This window comes from Eleutherodactylus coqui, chromosome 8, assembly GCF_035609145.1.
Source record: "Eleutherodactylus coqui strain aEleCoq1 chromosome 8, aEleCoq1.hap1, whole genome shotgun sequence".
NCBI classification, from domain to species: domain Eukaryota; kingdom Metazoa; phylum Chordata; class Amphibia; order Anura; family Eleutherodactylidae; genus Eleutherodactylus; species Eleutherodactylus coqui.
This window is the reverse complement of record NC_089844.1, coordinates 118,242,495-118,259,609: the sequence shown is the minus strand read 5'-3', so window position 1 is coordinate 118,259,609 and position 17,115 is coordinate 118,242,495. Positions and strand designations below refer to the sequence as shown.

Genomic DNA, 17,115 nt, shown 5'->3' with positions numbered 1-17,115 from the left:
CCCCCTACCGAGACCTGACAGATTGCCCAGCACAGCATCCCAAGACAGCTGCAGCCAATCGCTGCCCAGTTTGTTGACGAGTCTTCCATCAAGCATCAAAGTGACCAGTGGCTTAATAAGGATTTCCGAGACTAAAATATTAAGGACCTATATCCCCTCAGTATAGGTCATCAATAGATGATCAGTGGGGGTCCACTGCTCAGGGCCCTTACTGAGCAGCTGGTTGAGGTGGCTGTGGCATTTGGACAAGTGCCATGGCCTCTTCTCAGGCGAGTGAGGTCTCATTTATTGAGACCACCACATGACCCGAGAACAACTCCGTCCCATTCATCTGAATGGGACTGAGCTGCTATACCAGGCACTGCCACTATGAAAGTTACGGTGCTGCACTTCGTATATAGTGAACTGGTTCTGGTGCTCTCCCAAACACTTCAAAGAGGTAATTGGTGGGGTTCACAAGCAGCAAGCAGACCCCACTCATCATGATCTATTCTGAGGATAGGTTGTCAATATATAGTCCCAGTAAAACCCTATAAAAGGGTTTTCTGGGCTAAAACTATTGATGACCTATCCTCCAGATAGGTTATCAATAGTTTGTTACCAGGGACCCGCCATTAGGAATCCCCACTGATAAGCTGATCACCCGGCTCAATGTCATGGACCAAGCTATTAGACTTCAGGCACTGCTGCCTCCGACACCGGGAACAGACATGGAAGTTTATGTTTACTCCGGACGGGCTAGATGGTACCAGTGAAAGTATTTACGTAAGGCCTCCTGTCCACGGGCGACTCTGCATTGCGTTATCCACAGCAATAATCCGCACGTGGGTAACGCAATATATGCTTCCCATAGGATAATGGAAAGCACAACCCAAAGTACACAAGCAGAAATCCACCACGACATTCCGTTCACGTATAAAAGTTGCGACTTGTCGCGATTTTCCACAATGAACCTATCATAATGATAGGGTTATCGTGGACCATCGGTGACTTTAGTGTTCTCCCACGGCATTAAAACAAAACGCCCGTGGACAGGCGGCCTAAGGCATAAAGCTTCATATTGGTTCAGAGTCTAGGAAACAACCCCTGGTAGTTCTTTGCTGAGCTCCTTAAGTTGGAAGGAACTCGTAAGGCAAGAGGGTAGAGAAAGAAGAGGAGGGGGAGAGTTAGTAAGAGATTAGAGAAGGAAGGAAGCAAAGGAGGGTAAAAGGATAAGAGAAGTGTATACGGTGTACCCATCGGAAGCAGCCTACGCATCCCGCCCAGCACAACCCCTCTATGTATCATAACTGTTTCAATCAGAGAAAGAGGGTGAGCCTCTAAAGTCTATCCTGATTGACCACGGGAGAGAAACTCCCCAGGTCCTCATCTTCATCCAAGCATTTAAGCTCCTCCATGTACCTTAGGTGACCAATGCCTCTACCCATGTGATTCTCGGGATAGCAATACTCCATTTTGAGAATCTGGGGATTCTAATGGCCATTATGAAGTGGCCTAGGAGTTCTTTTTTGAATCTGAAAATAGATCCCAGTAACATAGACCCCGGTAACATAGACAGGAGTGCCACCCCTGGGGTGATATCTATCGAAGGTTACCTTAATTTGTTGTATAATGTAGCAACATCTTGCCAGAGAGGATATATAAGTGAGCATTCCCACCATATGTGTAACATTGGGCTCGTTGATGCTGAACATCTCCAACATTTTATAATTAAGCTCTTGCAATCTGTTAGATATTGACATTTTATGGGTAAATATGAATGATTTGGTTCAAAGTTCTCCAGAGAACGACCTTCCCAGGCCCCAATCCAACCACGAACTGACTCCCTTGCCTGACCACCCAGTAACAGACCATAGAACGACACATGTAGGAGTCTCCGATACTATACACATTTTTTCAAGGCGGTAGGCTCCTTGACCAAACTAGGAAGTTGGGCAAGACTATTGATAAAGTTTATTAGTTGGAAGTATTGTAGCCAAGAACCAGCTAGGACACCAAAGCCCCCTCCTAGGTCCGAGAGCGCTTTCAATCCCAGTGGGCCCATCACCGGATGTGGACTTTTAATAGTCGCTTTAGCTTCTATTGACTTTAACGGGCAATTCCGCTGCGGTCCAATGACACACATCCGGCTGGCTGCACTGACAGCGGGCATGGAGATGAGCTCATCGCTGGGAATCCTGAGTGGCGGGTCCCCGGTGATTATTGATGACCAATCCCGAGGACAGGTCAATAGTTTGTGCCTGGAAAACCCCTTTATGGTTGTGATAATGCACTGGACTGGAGATTCAAGATCATAGCAACCAATGAGATAGAAACACCATCAAATTTTAATTCAGAGTATGTAATAAAGTTTATTTTTGCAGCCTTGCGACCCTGAAGGAATCAATTTTTAGAGGCTATTCTTGCTTTTTGCTAATCCAAGCTTTGTAAGGGCCTAATGAGGCCACTCTTTTTGTACATGGCTGCTGGAGTTTGATTTAAAATTTGCCTCAAAAGGAGTTTTCTGCATTGAACATTTTTTGTTGGGGTGCCCTGCTACTAGGACCCTCAGCAATCTATGCATAGCACATAGCATTCAGTGCCCCACTCCCTTGCAGTACCATTACATTGGGCCCATTGAAATCACAAGCTGTCCGTGTAACAAAGGGATGTGAAGAAACCCTTAGGGCGTATTCACACGTGACAGAAGATTCTGTGACTGGAAAATCCATTCTGTACATCTGAATGGGGTTGTTTGTACAGCCTGCACAAGGATTTCTGAAAGTCTCATTCACGTGAATGAGGCAGAGGAAAACAGTCTACAAAAAAGTTTCCGTGTATGAATGTAATATTAGCGTAGTGGCCGAATGTGCCTCTGGCGCAGAGCCGGCACCAAGTCCCCGACAAAATAGTGCGGCATGCCAGAGACCCAGAATACCCAATTATAGTCAACGGGGTCCACCAGGCACTTCTTATGTCAACACTGGAAGGGTTTGCACTGTTAAAGGGAACCCTTTTACCAGCTTGGAGTGGCCATTGGTGGTCCTGACCGCAACGAGGAGCTGGAAGTAATAGGAGGCATCACTCTCTTGATTTTTATTGTGGAGAAGCCATCTATCACACTTCCAGAGCCGACCACCGATGCCTACATCCACCCAGCGGCACTGACATTGAATCGAACGATCAGCTGATCAGTGGGGGTTGTGAGGGGCAGACCCTTCTTCCCAATCAACTATTAATGGCCTATCCTGAGGATCGTCATTAATAAAGTCCCAGAATAATCCTTTAAAGCCAAGATACCTTTTAAAAGTGAGGTTTAACCCTTCCCATGCCGTATGGTAATGAACCCTGAACAATTTGGTAGGCAGGCTTTGACCACAATTCCTGGCCACTCTCTCAGCGATTGACGGAGGATGTGGAGGGCATCTCCTACACAGCCCTGTGCATGTGCTGTGCAACCACGGACCAACACGTGCAAAGGTGTTAGGCAGCGTTAGGGTCAGTTCAGAGTTTCCGTCAGATATTGGAGAGAAACGGAAATAAAACAGATCCGTTTTTCCCATTCTGATTTCAATGGGACTTCAAAAAACTGGAAAGGCTTCAGTTTGCTTCCATTCCATTAGCTTTTCATTTTTTTGGACGGGAAAATAGCGCAGTCTGCAGCATTATTTTTCCATAAAAAGGAAAAAAATGATGGAACGAAAGCTTTTCCATTTTTTTTTAAAACCTCATTGAAATCAATGTGGAAAAAATGTATTTGTTCTATCTCAGTTTCTCCCCTCCAAAAACTGAGCAGAGAGACTGAAACTCTGAACTGACCCTAACGCAGGTGTGAAAGCAACCGTAGTCAAGTCTACCCATAATAGGGCTATACTATATGCATGTGCTCTGTACTTGTGTGATACTGGGATTATGGATAACGTAGGCATCATCATCCACGTTATCTGTCAATTACAGAGAAACTAGCCGAGGACTGGTGGGCATTGGGGCTGCAGAAGCGGTCCGGGTTTGCCTACCGGACCGTTTGGGCTTCATTACCATGCAACACAGGAAGGATTTCACCTTTCTTTCATCTGGGCATTATGGGCAAACCACACTCTGCAATGTACTGTTTCCTACACGCCACTGGTGTCACCAGCTCCCAAGTTGGTGACAGGTTCTATTTAGGATTCTACTCACATCTTCTCCATTTGGAGCATCAGCACAGATCCGGTATAAAATCCCAAGACAAAAAAGAGAAAGGGACTTGTTATTTGTATAGCGCCAACTTAATCCGCAGAGCTTTCAGGTAATTTATTTATTTTTCCCCAGCAAGCTGAGTACTCATTTTTCAGACTTCGGAAGGATGGAAGGCTGAGTCTACCTTGAGCCGGCTACCTGAACCAAGCGCTGATTGACCCAGCAACCTTCAGGTCATGAGCGAGAGCTTAGGACTGCACTCTGCCGCCTTAACACTCTGCACCACACAAGCTCAGGACAATGTCAGCCAGCAGAATGAAAGCCAGCCGGACGGACCCCCCCCCAATTATAAACAACAGTGTCTGTTCGGTGCCATTCGATTCCATCACAGGGCAGATCAGTTGGGGCAGGGTTTCAGGTTTCCTGCTCACCAAGAAAGAGACCTATGACTATTCCTCCTATTCACAGCTACAAAGAGATCTGGTGATTAACTAGAGAGCTGCGTACAATAAGCGAGGACTGAAAAATACTAAACAATACACTCAAACATCAGAAAAACAAACACTCAAGAGGAAGGGAGACAAAGCAATCACTGACACAAACCTGTGGGACAATCGTGGCAGTCGGACAGTAGACTACAGTCATGCTGGACATTGAGGGGCGCTGTTTAACCATTGCATGAACGAATTATAGTAAAAATTAAAAAATGGTCTGGATGTAATGAGCGGCTTACTTACATCCGTGGTGGAGTATTTGTATGGGGTTCTTTACCAGTAAGCATCTACTGGAGGAGGACACACAGCTCCACACACAGGACCGGGAACAAGTCAGGACACGTCGCTGCAGACGTCACATTCACATGGTAAAAAGACCTGTGCATCGAGATCTCTGACAAGTCAGGCGGTATGCGGAGAGCTGTGATTGGCCGGACCTGGGTACCGATACCCCCAATGAACTGCTTGAAAAAGCAAAAATGACTTTTCTGCACGACTGCCTAAAAAATAGTTTCCACGAGCAGGGCCTGCAGACAGTGGAGTATGGACTGTAGAGGATATAGTGCCCTAACTGAGGTCACCAGCAGGCGCGAGCCCTGCAGTCATTCATCCTGGGGATCAGTGGAGTCTCAGCACCGCGATGCCCTCCGACCAGAACTTACGATACGTCACCACGACATATGCATCACAGAGACAGACACCAACGCTAGGAGCCGAGGAGGTCACCAAAATGAAGAAACCCTAAACACCTTGTAATCCCACAGGGACGTCTCCGTCCATACAACATAACACAAAAGGGACCCTCAAGTTTTGGGACAACATCCTGTCCTGGGATATTATATCACCTACAGTTCTTCTCCGCCGTCCATCCAAGACCCGTTCCCTGCTGGCAGCCGAAACGTTCTACCTACCTACCGCACACTGCTCTCCCACTCGTCATGGGAGCAACTCTGGCCAATCAAAGAGCAGGTAGCACTGCCAATGCACCGCGGGGGACGAGGTCGCTGGAAGAATGTGTCCGCCATGTTGGATCGCCATGATCCGCTGGGGCAGAAGGATGGCAGAGAACAACATCGACAGGTAATATATACCCCTTCCTGCCCTGAGGAGGGTCACTGTATGATCTGCGGCTTCAGCGTTAATTTAACCCTTTGTTGGGATATAATCGGATGCAACTAGAGTAGATCAGAGACAGAAGGATTACAGATGTGGCACCATCGTAGAACAATCGCCGGGGAGCGCGGGTAGCGGTGTGGCATAAAGCGGCACAAACATATATATATATATATATAGCAGAAAGGACGGTGCTGGTACACATATATTCGTAAGCGGAAATCCCACCAACAGCGCCAATTTAGTTAACCAGAGGGATGTGTTACAGCGAAGAACACCCTGGAGCTGTCAGTCACACAAAGCCCCAGTGTGCAGATGCAGGAGCCCCGCAGTGCATACAGGGGGACCCTGCAGAGGACAGCCTGAGCTTTGTGCGCTCCATAACAAGGCTTACATGGGGGTCTCGCATAAGCAGCCCCTCGTCTCACCATGTCCGCCGTGAATGAAGCCCCCGCATCACTTCCTGCTCTCCCACATTGTGTCAGAGGTGCCGGGGCGCCCAGTCAGCTGTCTCCCTTGCGACGTCCGCACCTCTCCCACCTTCTTCTCCGCCCGTCGTGACGTCACCAGCGCGACAAAGCGCACTTGTGGTGACGTCACGGACTACAGTAGGAGGGAGGGGGCTCTTGTGTGACGTCATCTCCACCGGTAGGACCGCCTCTCTGCGGTGGACGTCACTAGAGAGGGACGAAGGGACGTTTTCGTTTTTTGCGAGCGGCTTACTGGACGTCATGACGTCAGCGGGTCATTGAGGTGAGGTTGTAGGAAGGGAACGCAGGCTGCCGGGCGACATATTAAGAGTTTCTCTAACAGTTCAGCCAGCCACAGCTGAGTGGTGAGGCCGGTGATGCATTATGGGTAGATCTGGCAGTCCGTGGTAAAGAGATCGTGGTTGCCCATAGCAACCAGTCACAACGCAGCTTTCATCCTAGTGCTTATAAAAAAATGTAAGCGGTGCTGTGATTGGTTGCTATAGGCAACAAGGAAAATTGTGTGTATGTTTTGGCTGCGTGTCCACGTCTTTTACATCCGTGTTGCATCTGCGTGTCACCCATTGTTCATGTGTGCAAAAAGGAATCCGTTTGCAGGCCCAAGTCATGTCAGTTTTGTTACAACCCACGGAAAACGGTAAAAAAACCGAAACGCAGTGAATAAAGAGGCTCATGCGCGTTCGCTGTATTTCTGAGGCGCCCGTGGACTGATGAGCGCTCTTGGTCCGTGGATATGAACCAGAATAGGACTCGCCGCGATTTGTTTACTTCATACACGCAGCATCGGCCGCCATAAAATCGCATGTCTGAATACAGCGATTAGATCCAGTGGGTGGGTGTGCTGTCCGCGCTCCGTCAGTGCGCCCTCGCGGTTTTAGGCATCCAACACCATTGCTGTGCGCCCACAAAGCTCAGGCGCGACTGGCATGCGACACCAGAGGGACACCTCTGATACACGGAGGGCCCGCACATTGGCGTACATTTGCATGCTCTAATTCTCATCCATGAGACGGACAAGAAGAGGACATGCAAAAAACTGTCCGTGTGTATAGTCCTATAGGCTATAATGGGTCCGTCTGCTGCCTGTCAACGAACACGGACCCCAATTAGCCAGTGTGCTGGCGGTCTCTCACCAGACCCCAATGTGACCTCGTTCTCTTCCTTTACTTAATTGGAAAACATATACAACTTGCCCGTAAACAGAAACCTGTGCCCAAGAGCCCACGACTAATGGGGCCACAGCTCCTTAAAGGGGTTTTCCAGAGAGAATACTACTGATGACTATCCTCAGGATAGGTCATCAATAGTTGATCAGCTATGGTCCGTCGCTTGGGATGCTGACCAATCAGCTGAGCGGGCGCCTGCTATCAGCGCTGCAAATACACATAGGTTGGAGCAGAAGTCTGCGCCAACCTCTGTGTAGTGGCTGGAGCTTGTAACTGCAGGCACAGCTCACGTTAATTTCAATGACAGCCGTGCCTGCAGTTACAAGCGCCGGCCACTACACAGAGGTTGGCGCAGAGGCTTCCGCTGCTTTCACTTCAACCTCTGTGTATTTGCGGCGCTGATAGCATGCGCCCGCTCAGCTGATTGGTCGGGGTACAGAGTGACGGACCCTAGCTGATCAACTATTGATGACCTATCCTGAGGACAGGTTATCAATAGTATTTTCCACGGAAAACCCCTTTAAAGCGGTAATCCTATAATATGACATATACCTAGGATATGTTAGAAATGTCTGATGGCTGGGGATCCCACTGCAGGGACCCCTATTTATTGGGGAATGGTGTCCTGTGTCCCGCATTTCAAAGTAGAAGAAAGGTGAATGCGACTCGGCTGATGATGTGTTTGACATCTTCATGGTCCATTAGTGGGTCTTCCTTTGTAATGCAGTTTTGTAACCCAGGTATATTGTGGCTCTACTGGTAGGATGAGGGTCCCGTAACCTGTTGTTTTTGGTCTGCAGAATTGCCTAGTCTATTCTACAGAAACTCGACCTGTGAAGCCATTGTAGAGTCCATGCACATACCTGCCCTCCGTGTTATATCAAACTACTAACGACCACTTGTCAGTGAGTATGTGAGTGCTTCTCAAACTTTGCCCCTGGTGACCTCTTCACTCTGCCCCTGGTGACGTCTACCATCCAGACTGGAGGTGCTGCTGCATCACTCTCTTGCTCCTACTCTATTTGTTGCCCTACTAGTAACAGCATATAATCTTGCTAATTCAGAATAGATTGGTTTCAAGCATCTACTTCTTGGCTTTATTTAAGGCAATCTGATAAACCACTATTATTGGGCGACCATTTGTTTATACCTTTGGTGCTTTAAGGCGACCATTATCGGTGGTAATCGCTTACCCTCTATTTTTGAAGAGGGGTGCACGATCCAAGGACCGGCATATCATTGTCATCCGGCCTTGTGGTATCGTTGCATGGTTTTCACGCCGAATTACGGCAGCTTTGTTCTTTTACATTAGCTGCGCACCACTTACTTTGGGTCACCATCTGTCTGCACCGTCTGTGCTTTCAGGCGACTGGTCTTGGTGGTAACCTTCCACCTTCTAGGAGTGTCTGATAGGGTGCACGGTCCAAGGGCTCGCTTAGTACTATCATCGGGCCTTGTGGCATCGAAGCATCCGCCTGACGCCAAGTCACGGCAGCTTTGTTCTTTCATATTAGTTAGGGTTATTGCAACCTTTCCTAGTATAACTTTTCCACGTTAGTTGGTTCCTGATGAAGTCAGTCCTCTGACAGAAACGCGTTGAACCGAGAACCAAATACGAATTAATCTATATTCGTGTACCAACCTATCCAGTTTCTGCACTGGTCCAAGAGAATTTTTTCTCTTTTGGGATTTGTTATATCTGGGAATTGCACCATCGCAGTTCCGGTCAGTAGCCCCATATTATTGTTGGCTGGCACCAACATATACGACTTTCATGTGTGTGTGCCTTCCTCCTGTTATATGAGCTATTTACTCATATGGGGTCTCTTTCCTAACATCTTTTACTATTAGCTTAATATTGAGCTGTTCTTATACATGTATGTCTGTCTATGTCACGTCGTGTCAGTGTGGCACCCTGAGTGGTTTTAAATATTATTTAATAAAAGTTACATTTTAGGAATACATTCAGTGAATATTTCTAAAAAGACTAGTCTTTCTTAGTATTCCTCTGCCTCTGTGAGTCCCTGAGAATACAACTAAGCCGTTATTATCTCAGACACAACTTAGCGGTCCTGACAGAATACACTGACCTACTGCCACCGCAGAGATCTGGTGAGCTAAAGCAGGGGTCCCCATCCACCGGTCTGCGGAGCAGGACGTTGGTTTTTTTTTTGCCCGTCCGCGGTGTCGTCGTCAGCCGCTCACCACACTAGTTGTGAATACCGATAGGAGCCACGGCTCCCCTCCCGATATTAACTAAGCAGTTCTACTAGCGGTGCTGATCCTGGCACACACTGTGACGTCAGTGTGCAGCCGGGACCCTCCTCCACCCCTCCCCTGACGTCTCCTACATGGTTCCGCGAGAGTAGGGGAGGAGGCGTCTGGCAGCACATTGACGTCACAGTGTGCACCGGGAACAGCGCCGCTAGCAGTGCTGAGCAGAGGAGTAGCAGCGCTTGCACGAGGAAGGGGTACGTATATGGGTATCAGGGGGGCGCTATTACTACTGGGGCTGATATAGGGGATACTATTAGTAATACTGTCCCCTATATCGGCCCCAGTAGTAATAGCATTACTACTGAAGCCTCTGAAACCCCACACCCATATGACCAAACCCCGCCCCTGCCCCACCCCACCCAGAAAAAATGGTCTTCCTTGAAGCTGGTCACTAGTACAAAAAAGGTTGGGGACCACTGAGCTCAAGGACCTGTGGTGACATCACTGCTGTGGGAGGAGGAAAGCTGTGTTTGTCTTGTATGGAAATGAAGAGCCATGTAGTAGAGCTGTGTGTGTGATGTGTGGGGATCATAATGGATGTACCATGGAGCAGAGCTGTGTGTCGCATTGCACCACCAGAAACACTGGTACTGTAATTTCCTAATAGTTACTAGTACAATATATAAGAACTTAGTTGTGCTCATGCTAATCTTTCTCTTGCAAATTTATATGTTTCTAGAATGATGGCCGCAACGCGTTCAGAAGTTCTCAGCCTCTATCGTAGAATTTTCCAAATAGCGAGAAAATGGAAGTCTTCATCAGGACTGGAGGAGGAGACTGTTAAGGAAAGGCAATACATTGTAGAGGAAGCCAGAAAACTGTTTCGAAAAAACAAAAATGTATGTATAGGACCGAAAGGGTGAGATTTCCTGAGCAAAATGCACCACAAAAGTGATGTACATGCTGTGAACCAAGTGAATGGGACTAAACTTGCAGTACCATTCTGGGCCTCTACACAGTGTACAGAGCTGTTGTATTTCGGGTGCACAGCGGTTCTAGGAAGCAACTGATTGGTGGGGTGCTGGCTGTAGGACCCTCGCTGATCTGATATTGACAACTTATCATGAGGACTTGTCATCCATACAGTTAGTTTTGAAACTCCCTTTAATTCCTATGAATTATACTGTATTGTAGCTAAATTGAATGAATGAATGCATTCGAAGGCTGGTAATGAACACCATGACATGGAGCTATTACTGAAACTTAGGAATATTTTACTTCTTAGGCTTCATGTCCACTGGCGGGTCGGATTCCACCTGTGGGAGCCAACAGCGGGATCCGACCCTGACTGCGGTCGAGGACCCTTTTTTTTACCTGTGCGGGTCTTCTGCATCCACGGCCGGATCTTCTTTCTCCTGTACCACGGATGCGTGCGGGTGTGCTGGCCGGGCACTGCGTGCATGCACAGTCCTTTTTTTCTTCTTTATCTCCTGCTTTCCTGCGGTATCCGCGGCCCGTCCGCAATCCGCGGATCTGGCATCTTCCATTGACTTCAATGGAAACCATTTGTGCGGGATCCGAAGCAAAATGGAGAATGCTGCGATTTGTTTTCCAGACCAGAAGGTCCGCAAAACAAATCTGCACGCTTTAATTAGTCTGTGGACACCCATGCATCCCTATGGGTGGCTTGATTTGTGGATCGATTCCGCAATTCAAATCTGCCCGTGAACATGAGGCCTTAGGGTTCGTTCACACAAGCGTATTTTTTATGTGATGTATGATCGTGTGAAAAGATATGCAAAATAACCTGCATTTGCGCACCTCAAGAGCTCATTCAAATCAGTGAACTCGCATAAATGCACACAATATGTGCAGAAAACCTGAGTATTCACTGCAGGGTTTTTTTTTCGTGCAAACACTTGTAGTTGATTGCCTGCGAAGTACCATGTATCACTTGCAATAAACTTACATTTGTGTGAGCCCAACCTTAGGTCGGCTTTACACTGGCAAAAAAAATTGTGCGATTTTCCCGCAATGCAAGAGTGAGTGAAAACGCATGATTATGAAACCAATGCTTTGGTCACTCTTGCAATCGCAAAAATCGCAGCATGTCCTTTTTTTTTTGCGATATTGCCCATTCTTTTTAATGAGGCTGGCGGTAGCAGCATCGGGCCCAATTGAAAATATTGGGAGAACATCGCGATCCCCTGCTGTAGCTGTCCCTGTGGGGAAATCCCTTCAGCCGCAGCGGAAGTGAAAGGATTCCCCGTAGTGATGTGAGGCTATTTTCACATGAAAACACCTCGCATCCAGGGGTTTCACATTTTTATCGCCCTCGCCAGTGTGAAGCCAGCCTTCGTGTGAAAAAGCTGAATAAGGTTTCTAGCACATTCATGCCTGTGGTTGCCAGAGCATGCTGGGAGTTGTATTGTTGCAATAGCTGAAGTACATTACTCTTCTACTGCCCTACAAATGTCAGGATTTGACTGACTGTGAGCCTGTGTGACCACCAAGTGGCACTGTTCACCTGATATTAACTTGCTGTATGTCTAATTACCACTAGGTGGCACTGTTCACTTGATATTAACTTGCTGTATATCTGATTACCCCTAGGTGGCACTTTTTGACAAAGATTTAAGAAGTCTACATAGTTTCTTTTTTTAAAACTATCCATCATTATTGGTAAAAGTGGTAAATCAAAGTACATTTAGCTTTTAGGCTGGGGTCACACGGGACTGAAATCCTGTGGAAATCTCACGGAATAACCACACGGACATACCGCGAGATATCCGCGGTAGAAATGCAGCTTCAAAACTTGCAGATTTTGGCACGGCTGCGCCACCTGCATTCCGCTGCAAATCTTGTCCACTTTGCTGGCTAATCCTGGGATAAAAAGCCATGGACGGAATTTCCATGCAGAAAGTCTTGCAATGTTTTTTCTAGCCCACAAAAAAAGTAGTCAAATGTTTGGGAGGTCAAACGGAGTCAACAGTATGCACTTTTGCACAGCTATAGTCTATCGGCATGTCAAGCAATGGGCTTTAATATTTTTTTTGGATTAAAATGTATAGGCTTCCTGGATGGTAAAATATGATATGGACAGCCCCTTACAGGACCCTATTGTAACTGTAGCTTAATGTAATGTAGGTTTTTACCCCGCTTTTGTGCTTCTAGGTTACAGATATGGAAACCATCCATCAATGTATAGAAGAATGCCATGCACGCATTGAAATAGGCTTACATTATGGAATCCCATACCCCAGACCCGTAAGTATTTCTATATAAAAGTAGTAACTTTTTAGACAATCAATCTGGAACCTTGAAGCTAAAACAAATAGCTAGATACAGCTCTATGTCCAGTGGTGTACATAGAAGCGATAGGGCCCCATAGCAAAAACGTAAATGTTCCCCCGATTATGGCATCCGCTTTTGCTACCCAGAACAGTAGATGCCCAGTGTTTAGTTCTTACTCCATGCCCTTTAAATTGAGCAAATTCTCCACCTCCTTGTTTGCTAACAATGCAGTTTCTATTTGAAGGAAGGTCCTGCATATGGTTTTGCTATCCAGTAGAAAAATGGATGGTGCAATCACAGCTAGGGCCCCCGCTCTCCAAGGGCCCCATAGCAGTCGCATGGTCTGCCTCAGAAGTGAACAGATCAAATAGGATTTCATGATTGCTATCACTAAATTAGAGAAATGATGGCGTTGACTTCCGTAACCAGTGAGATTCCATCTGTCATTTTGCAGTGTTAGAAAATAAAATCTAGTATCCGATTAGTTGTCACTGTGATTATAACTTACCTGCTACAACAGAGTTTTCCAACTTGTGGCTCTCTAGCTCTTCCAAAACTACAACTCTCAGCATGCCCTGACAGCCACAGGCTGGGAGTTGTAGTTTTGCAACAGCTAGAGAGCCAGAGGTTGGAGAACGCTGCACTGCAAGTACATTACTTACAAGGGTTTTTCTTGTATACTGTTTAGTCTCTGAATATTCTTAAATATTGCTGTTAAACTGAATGGATTGGATACAGGCTGCGCTGTCTCTAAAGAGACTGATCTGTCTTTTCTTGTGCTCTCAGACTCACCTACCTCCTATGGGACTGGCCGTACCACATAGTAAAATCCTGCGCACACAGGAGAAGCTGCGGAAACAAGCCAAACCCCTGTACTTGAAATCATATGATGAAATCTCATAATATCAGCAGTACTAGTGCCATTACTGAAGGACATAACCAAAGCCATTAACGCTTGGCCCTCCAGGACAGTCTCAGAAGGCACAGACTCCGGCTTACATCCACCTGCTTCATTATATGTTTCACTTGTATTTTCTTCCATTGTCTAACCTTAAATAAGAGCTGAAGTCCAACATAAATATGTGCGACAATAAGAAGCTGCATTTCTTCAAGCCTCGCTATCTATTATGAGGAGGACACAGCTATATCACATACAGTAGCTTATCGTACTAAACTGTGAATGTTGTTTGTGCTTGCTCTTTCATTGATCTTTAAAGCCCCATTTACACGCAAAGATGATCGCTTAAAATTTGTTCAAAAGTTGATTTTGCATAAGCTGCTAATGGGCACTAATGCTTACTCGCAGCTTATTAGCTTCATTTGCATGTAAATGAGTCTCCCTGAGCTGTATGCAGAGAACAGCAGGTGGTTTGTTATCTGCATACAGCCCATTAGTTCTGCCACAGGACTGCAGCTGAATGCAATGCTATTAGCACTCTCGTGGAGAATTACAGTGTGCGGTCCCTGCTATCAGCTGTCAGTCCGAGTGATGGATTTTAAACTCAACATAAAATCATCGTTTGGTTGAAAAGTAAACGATGGTAGCATTTACACGCAACGATTATTGTTCAAAATACATTGTTTGAGCAGATTTTGATCGATAATCGTTCCGTATAAATGGGGCTTGACATGCACTTTATTACTCCTCAGTCTGTTGCCTTCTCTAAAAGGGAACTCACCATCAATATGCCTCAAGTAGTGGATCATCTCCATGATGTCCTAACAGAACTGAATGATTGTACGGAATTACAACCACTAAAAAGCCACAACGATGTTAAATTCTAGAAACAGGGCAACACTTGGGGGACACCATTGTATCTCCTACTTCAATGTTCTTTAAAGTGTCCTAATGTTCAAGGGTCTGTCCTAGTGAGATGTAACATTGCTAAGGCTTTACCAGTGCCATACTATACAGGTTTTGTCTTTGTATGTTCAATATATGCATTTTTTGTGCTGGGGTTGTGCTTGTCAATGGCCCTAATATTGTCTTTGTAGCAACTTGCACTCATGAACATTAGACTCATGTTCAACAATGTTCTAAACAAGCCTTACTTTCACTTGGTGCATGATGCAATCATGTGATAGATCAGCACTACAATTGGCGTGCGCTGCCTTAGGCTGGATTCACACGAACGTATATCGGCTCGGTTTTCACGCCGAGCCGATATACGTCGTCCTCATCTACGGGGGGGGGGGGGGGGATGGAAGAGCCAGGAGCAGGAACTGAGCTCCTGCCCCCTCTCCGCCCCTCTGCGCTATTTGCAATGGGGAGAGGCGGGACGGGGCTAATTCTCGTAACTTAGCCCCGCCCCGTTCCACCTCCTTTTATTGCAAGTAGTGCAGAGGGGCAGAGAGGGGGTGGAGAGGAGGCAGAGAGGGGGTGGGAGCTCAGTTCCCGCGCCTGGCTCTTCCATCCCCGCCCCTGCAGATAAGGATGACGTATATTGGCTCGGCATGAAAACCGAGCCGATATACGTTCGTCTGAATCCAGCCTCATACTGCTACTGTGGGTGACCATGTTGTTTGGAAGTAGCTGTTCTCTCTATATCCACCTTTGTGATCAGTAAATAAAAAGTTAGATATCTAATTATTACACTTGTGTTCTTGTATCATTCAGAATGGTTCAATATACTCATAAATTGGGTTAGGATTACATTGATCTACAAAAATTAGGACGCTTTTTGTAATTCAGGCATGATTAGCTAATTTTACTTACGTTTTTGGATGCTGAACACAAAAATGGTGCTGAAAATGTGAGATTAGTTTCTGCTTTGATGTTACAGAAGGAGAAAGTAAAAAAAGAGGAAAAAAAACTAAAAATTGCAGTATTTTGGGGATTTAAATAACTTCTGTCCCCATATTTATTTAGTGGGACTAAATCCTGTTATCTCTGTGAATAGGACAGTCATGACGGAGTAAATAATTACAGAAGGACTGGCCTTATTGATTATCACTTACACCAGGCAAGAAGAATGTAGTGTATCAGCGTCTTTTCACTATGGATAGAGTCATCCTTCCACCCCTAGATATTAAATCGGACTCATGAAACCGTTTGTACAGGCTCTCAATAGGAGCAGTGATGGATTTACCTCTTTGTGTCAACTATTTCCAAGAATCACCGCAGAAAAAAAAAATCAGGGAGGGAATATTTATTGGTCTCCAGCTCAGGCAACTTCAAAATGCTGAGGAATTTGAGACTTGGTTGAAGGACAGCAAAAGAGAAGCATGAAAAGCTTTCAATATTCTGTCAACTAGTTTGTTAGGAAATGTCAGAACTGAATCCTTCTGACAGCATAAGAGTAAATGCGCCGCTGCAGAATGTCCCTGAAACTGCATGTTCTCTATTCCCATTTAGAGATCTTCCCCTTTAATTGTGGTTCACTCAGTGATGAGCATGGGAGCTTTTTCATCAGGATACCAGTGTCATGCAGAGGCATTACAAAGGTGAATGGTCCTCTGCAATGTTGGCAGATACTACTGGATGGTCAGAAGACATGCACCAGAAACAGAATACAAGAGACAAACAAAAGGACGTATTTGAAACATAAGTACATTTTCTTTCAAATAAAAGGAAATCTCATTAAACTCAGCATTCTTTCTCTCTAATTTCCAAACAAGAACCAATCTCATATTTTAAATGTCATTTGTGTACAGTATCCAAAAATTAGGTAAGAATAGTTAATCAGATCTCCATAACAAAACCTGTATGGAACAGTGTTATCATTAACCTCTAGTGACCAAGCCTGTTTGCGCTTTAATGACCAGGCCAAATTTTGGAAATCTGACGTGTCACTTTAACATAGAATAACTCCGTAAAGGTTTTGCATATCCCAGTGATTCTGACATTGTTTTTTTGTGCCATATATTGTACTTCATTTAGGTGGTAAAAATAGTATTTGTGTAGATGTATTAAAAATGCCAAAATTGGGAAAATTACCCGGCCGATATACGGTTGTCTGAATGCGCCCTTAGGGTGGATTCAGACGACCGTATATCGGCTTGTTTTTCACGCCGAGCCAATTATACGGTGTGCTTGTCTGCGGGGGGGGGGGGGGGGGTAGGATGGAAGAGCCAGGAGCAGAAACTGAGCTCCCGCCCCCTCTCTGTCCCTTGCCACTATTTGCAATAGGAGGGGGGGTGAGACAGGGGCAGAGCTAAGCCTCGCCGCTTAGCTCCGCCCCC

General features: G+C 46.1%; 2 protein-coding genes across 4 annotated transcripts in view; one reads left to right on the top strand and one right to left on the bottom strand.

Moving 5' to 3' along the window:
• Nucleotides 1-6,324, bottom strand: part of DCUN1D3 (defective in cullin neddylation 1 domain containing 3) — a 44,550-nt gene extending 38,226 nt beyond the window's left edge. Inside the window, exon 1 of the mRNA XM_066576296.1 lies at nucleotides 6,194-6,324. Coding sequence (XP_066432393.1) covers nucleotides 6,194-6,222 — 29 coding nt within the window. The 5' untranslated portion in view covers nucleotides 6,223-6,324. The remainder of the gene's footprint in view (nucleotides 1-6,193) is intronic.
• Nucleotides 6,325-6,405: 81 nt separating this feature from the next.
• On the top strand, nucleotides 6,406-15,118 carry LYRM1 (LYR motif containing 1). Of its 3 annotated transcripts, XM_066576294.1 has the most exons (5): nucleotides 6,406-6,518; nucleotides 8,223-8,327; nucleotides 10,379-10,538; nucleotides 12,814-12,906; nucleotides 13,720-15,118. In XM_066576294.1, exons 3-5 carry the CDS (start codon nucleotides 10,380-10,382, stop codon nucleotides 13,834-13,836), a joined length of 369 nt encoding a protein of 122 aa, XP_066432391.1. In that variant the 5' UTR covers nucleotides 6,406-6,518; nucleotides 8,223-8,327; nucleotide 10,379; the 3' UTR covers nucleotides 13,837-15,118. The 3 variants fall into 3 exon arrangements, with proteins under 3 accessions (XP_066432391.1, XP_066432390.1, XP_066432392.1); XM_066576293.1 differs by lacking the exon at nucleotides 8,223-8,327; XM_066576295.1 differs by lacking the exons at nucleotides 6,406-6,518; nucleotides 8,223-8,327 and adding an exon at nucleotides 6,524-6,600.
• Nucleotides 15,119-17,115: the final 1,997 nt, after the last annotated feature.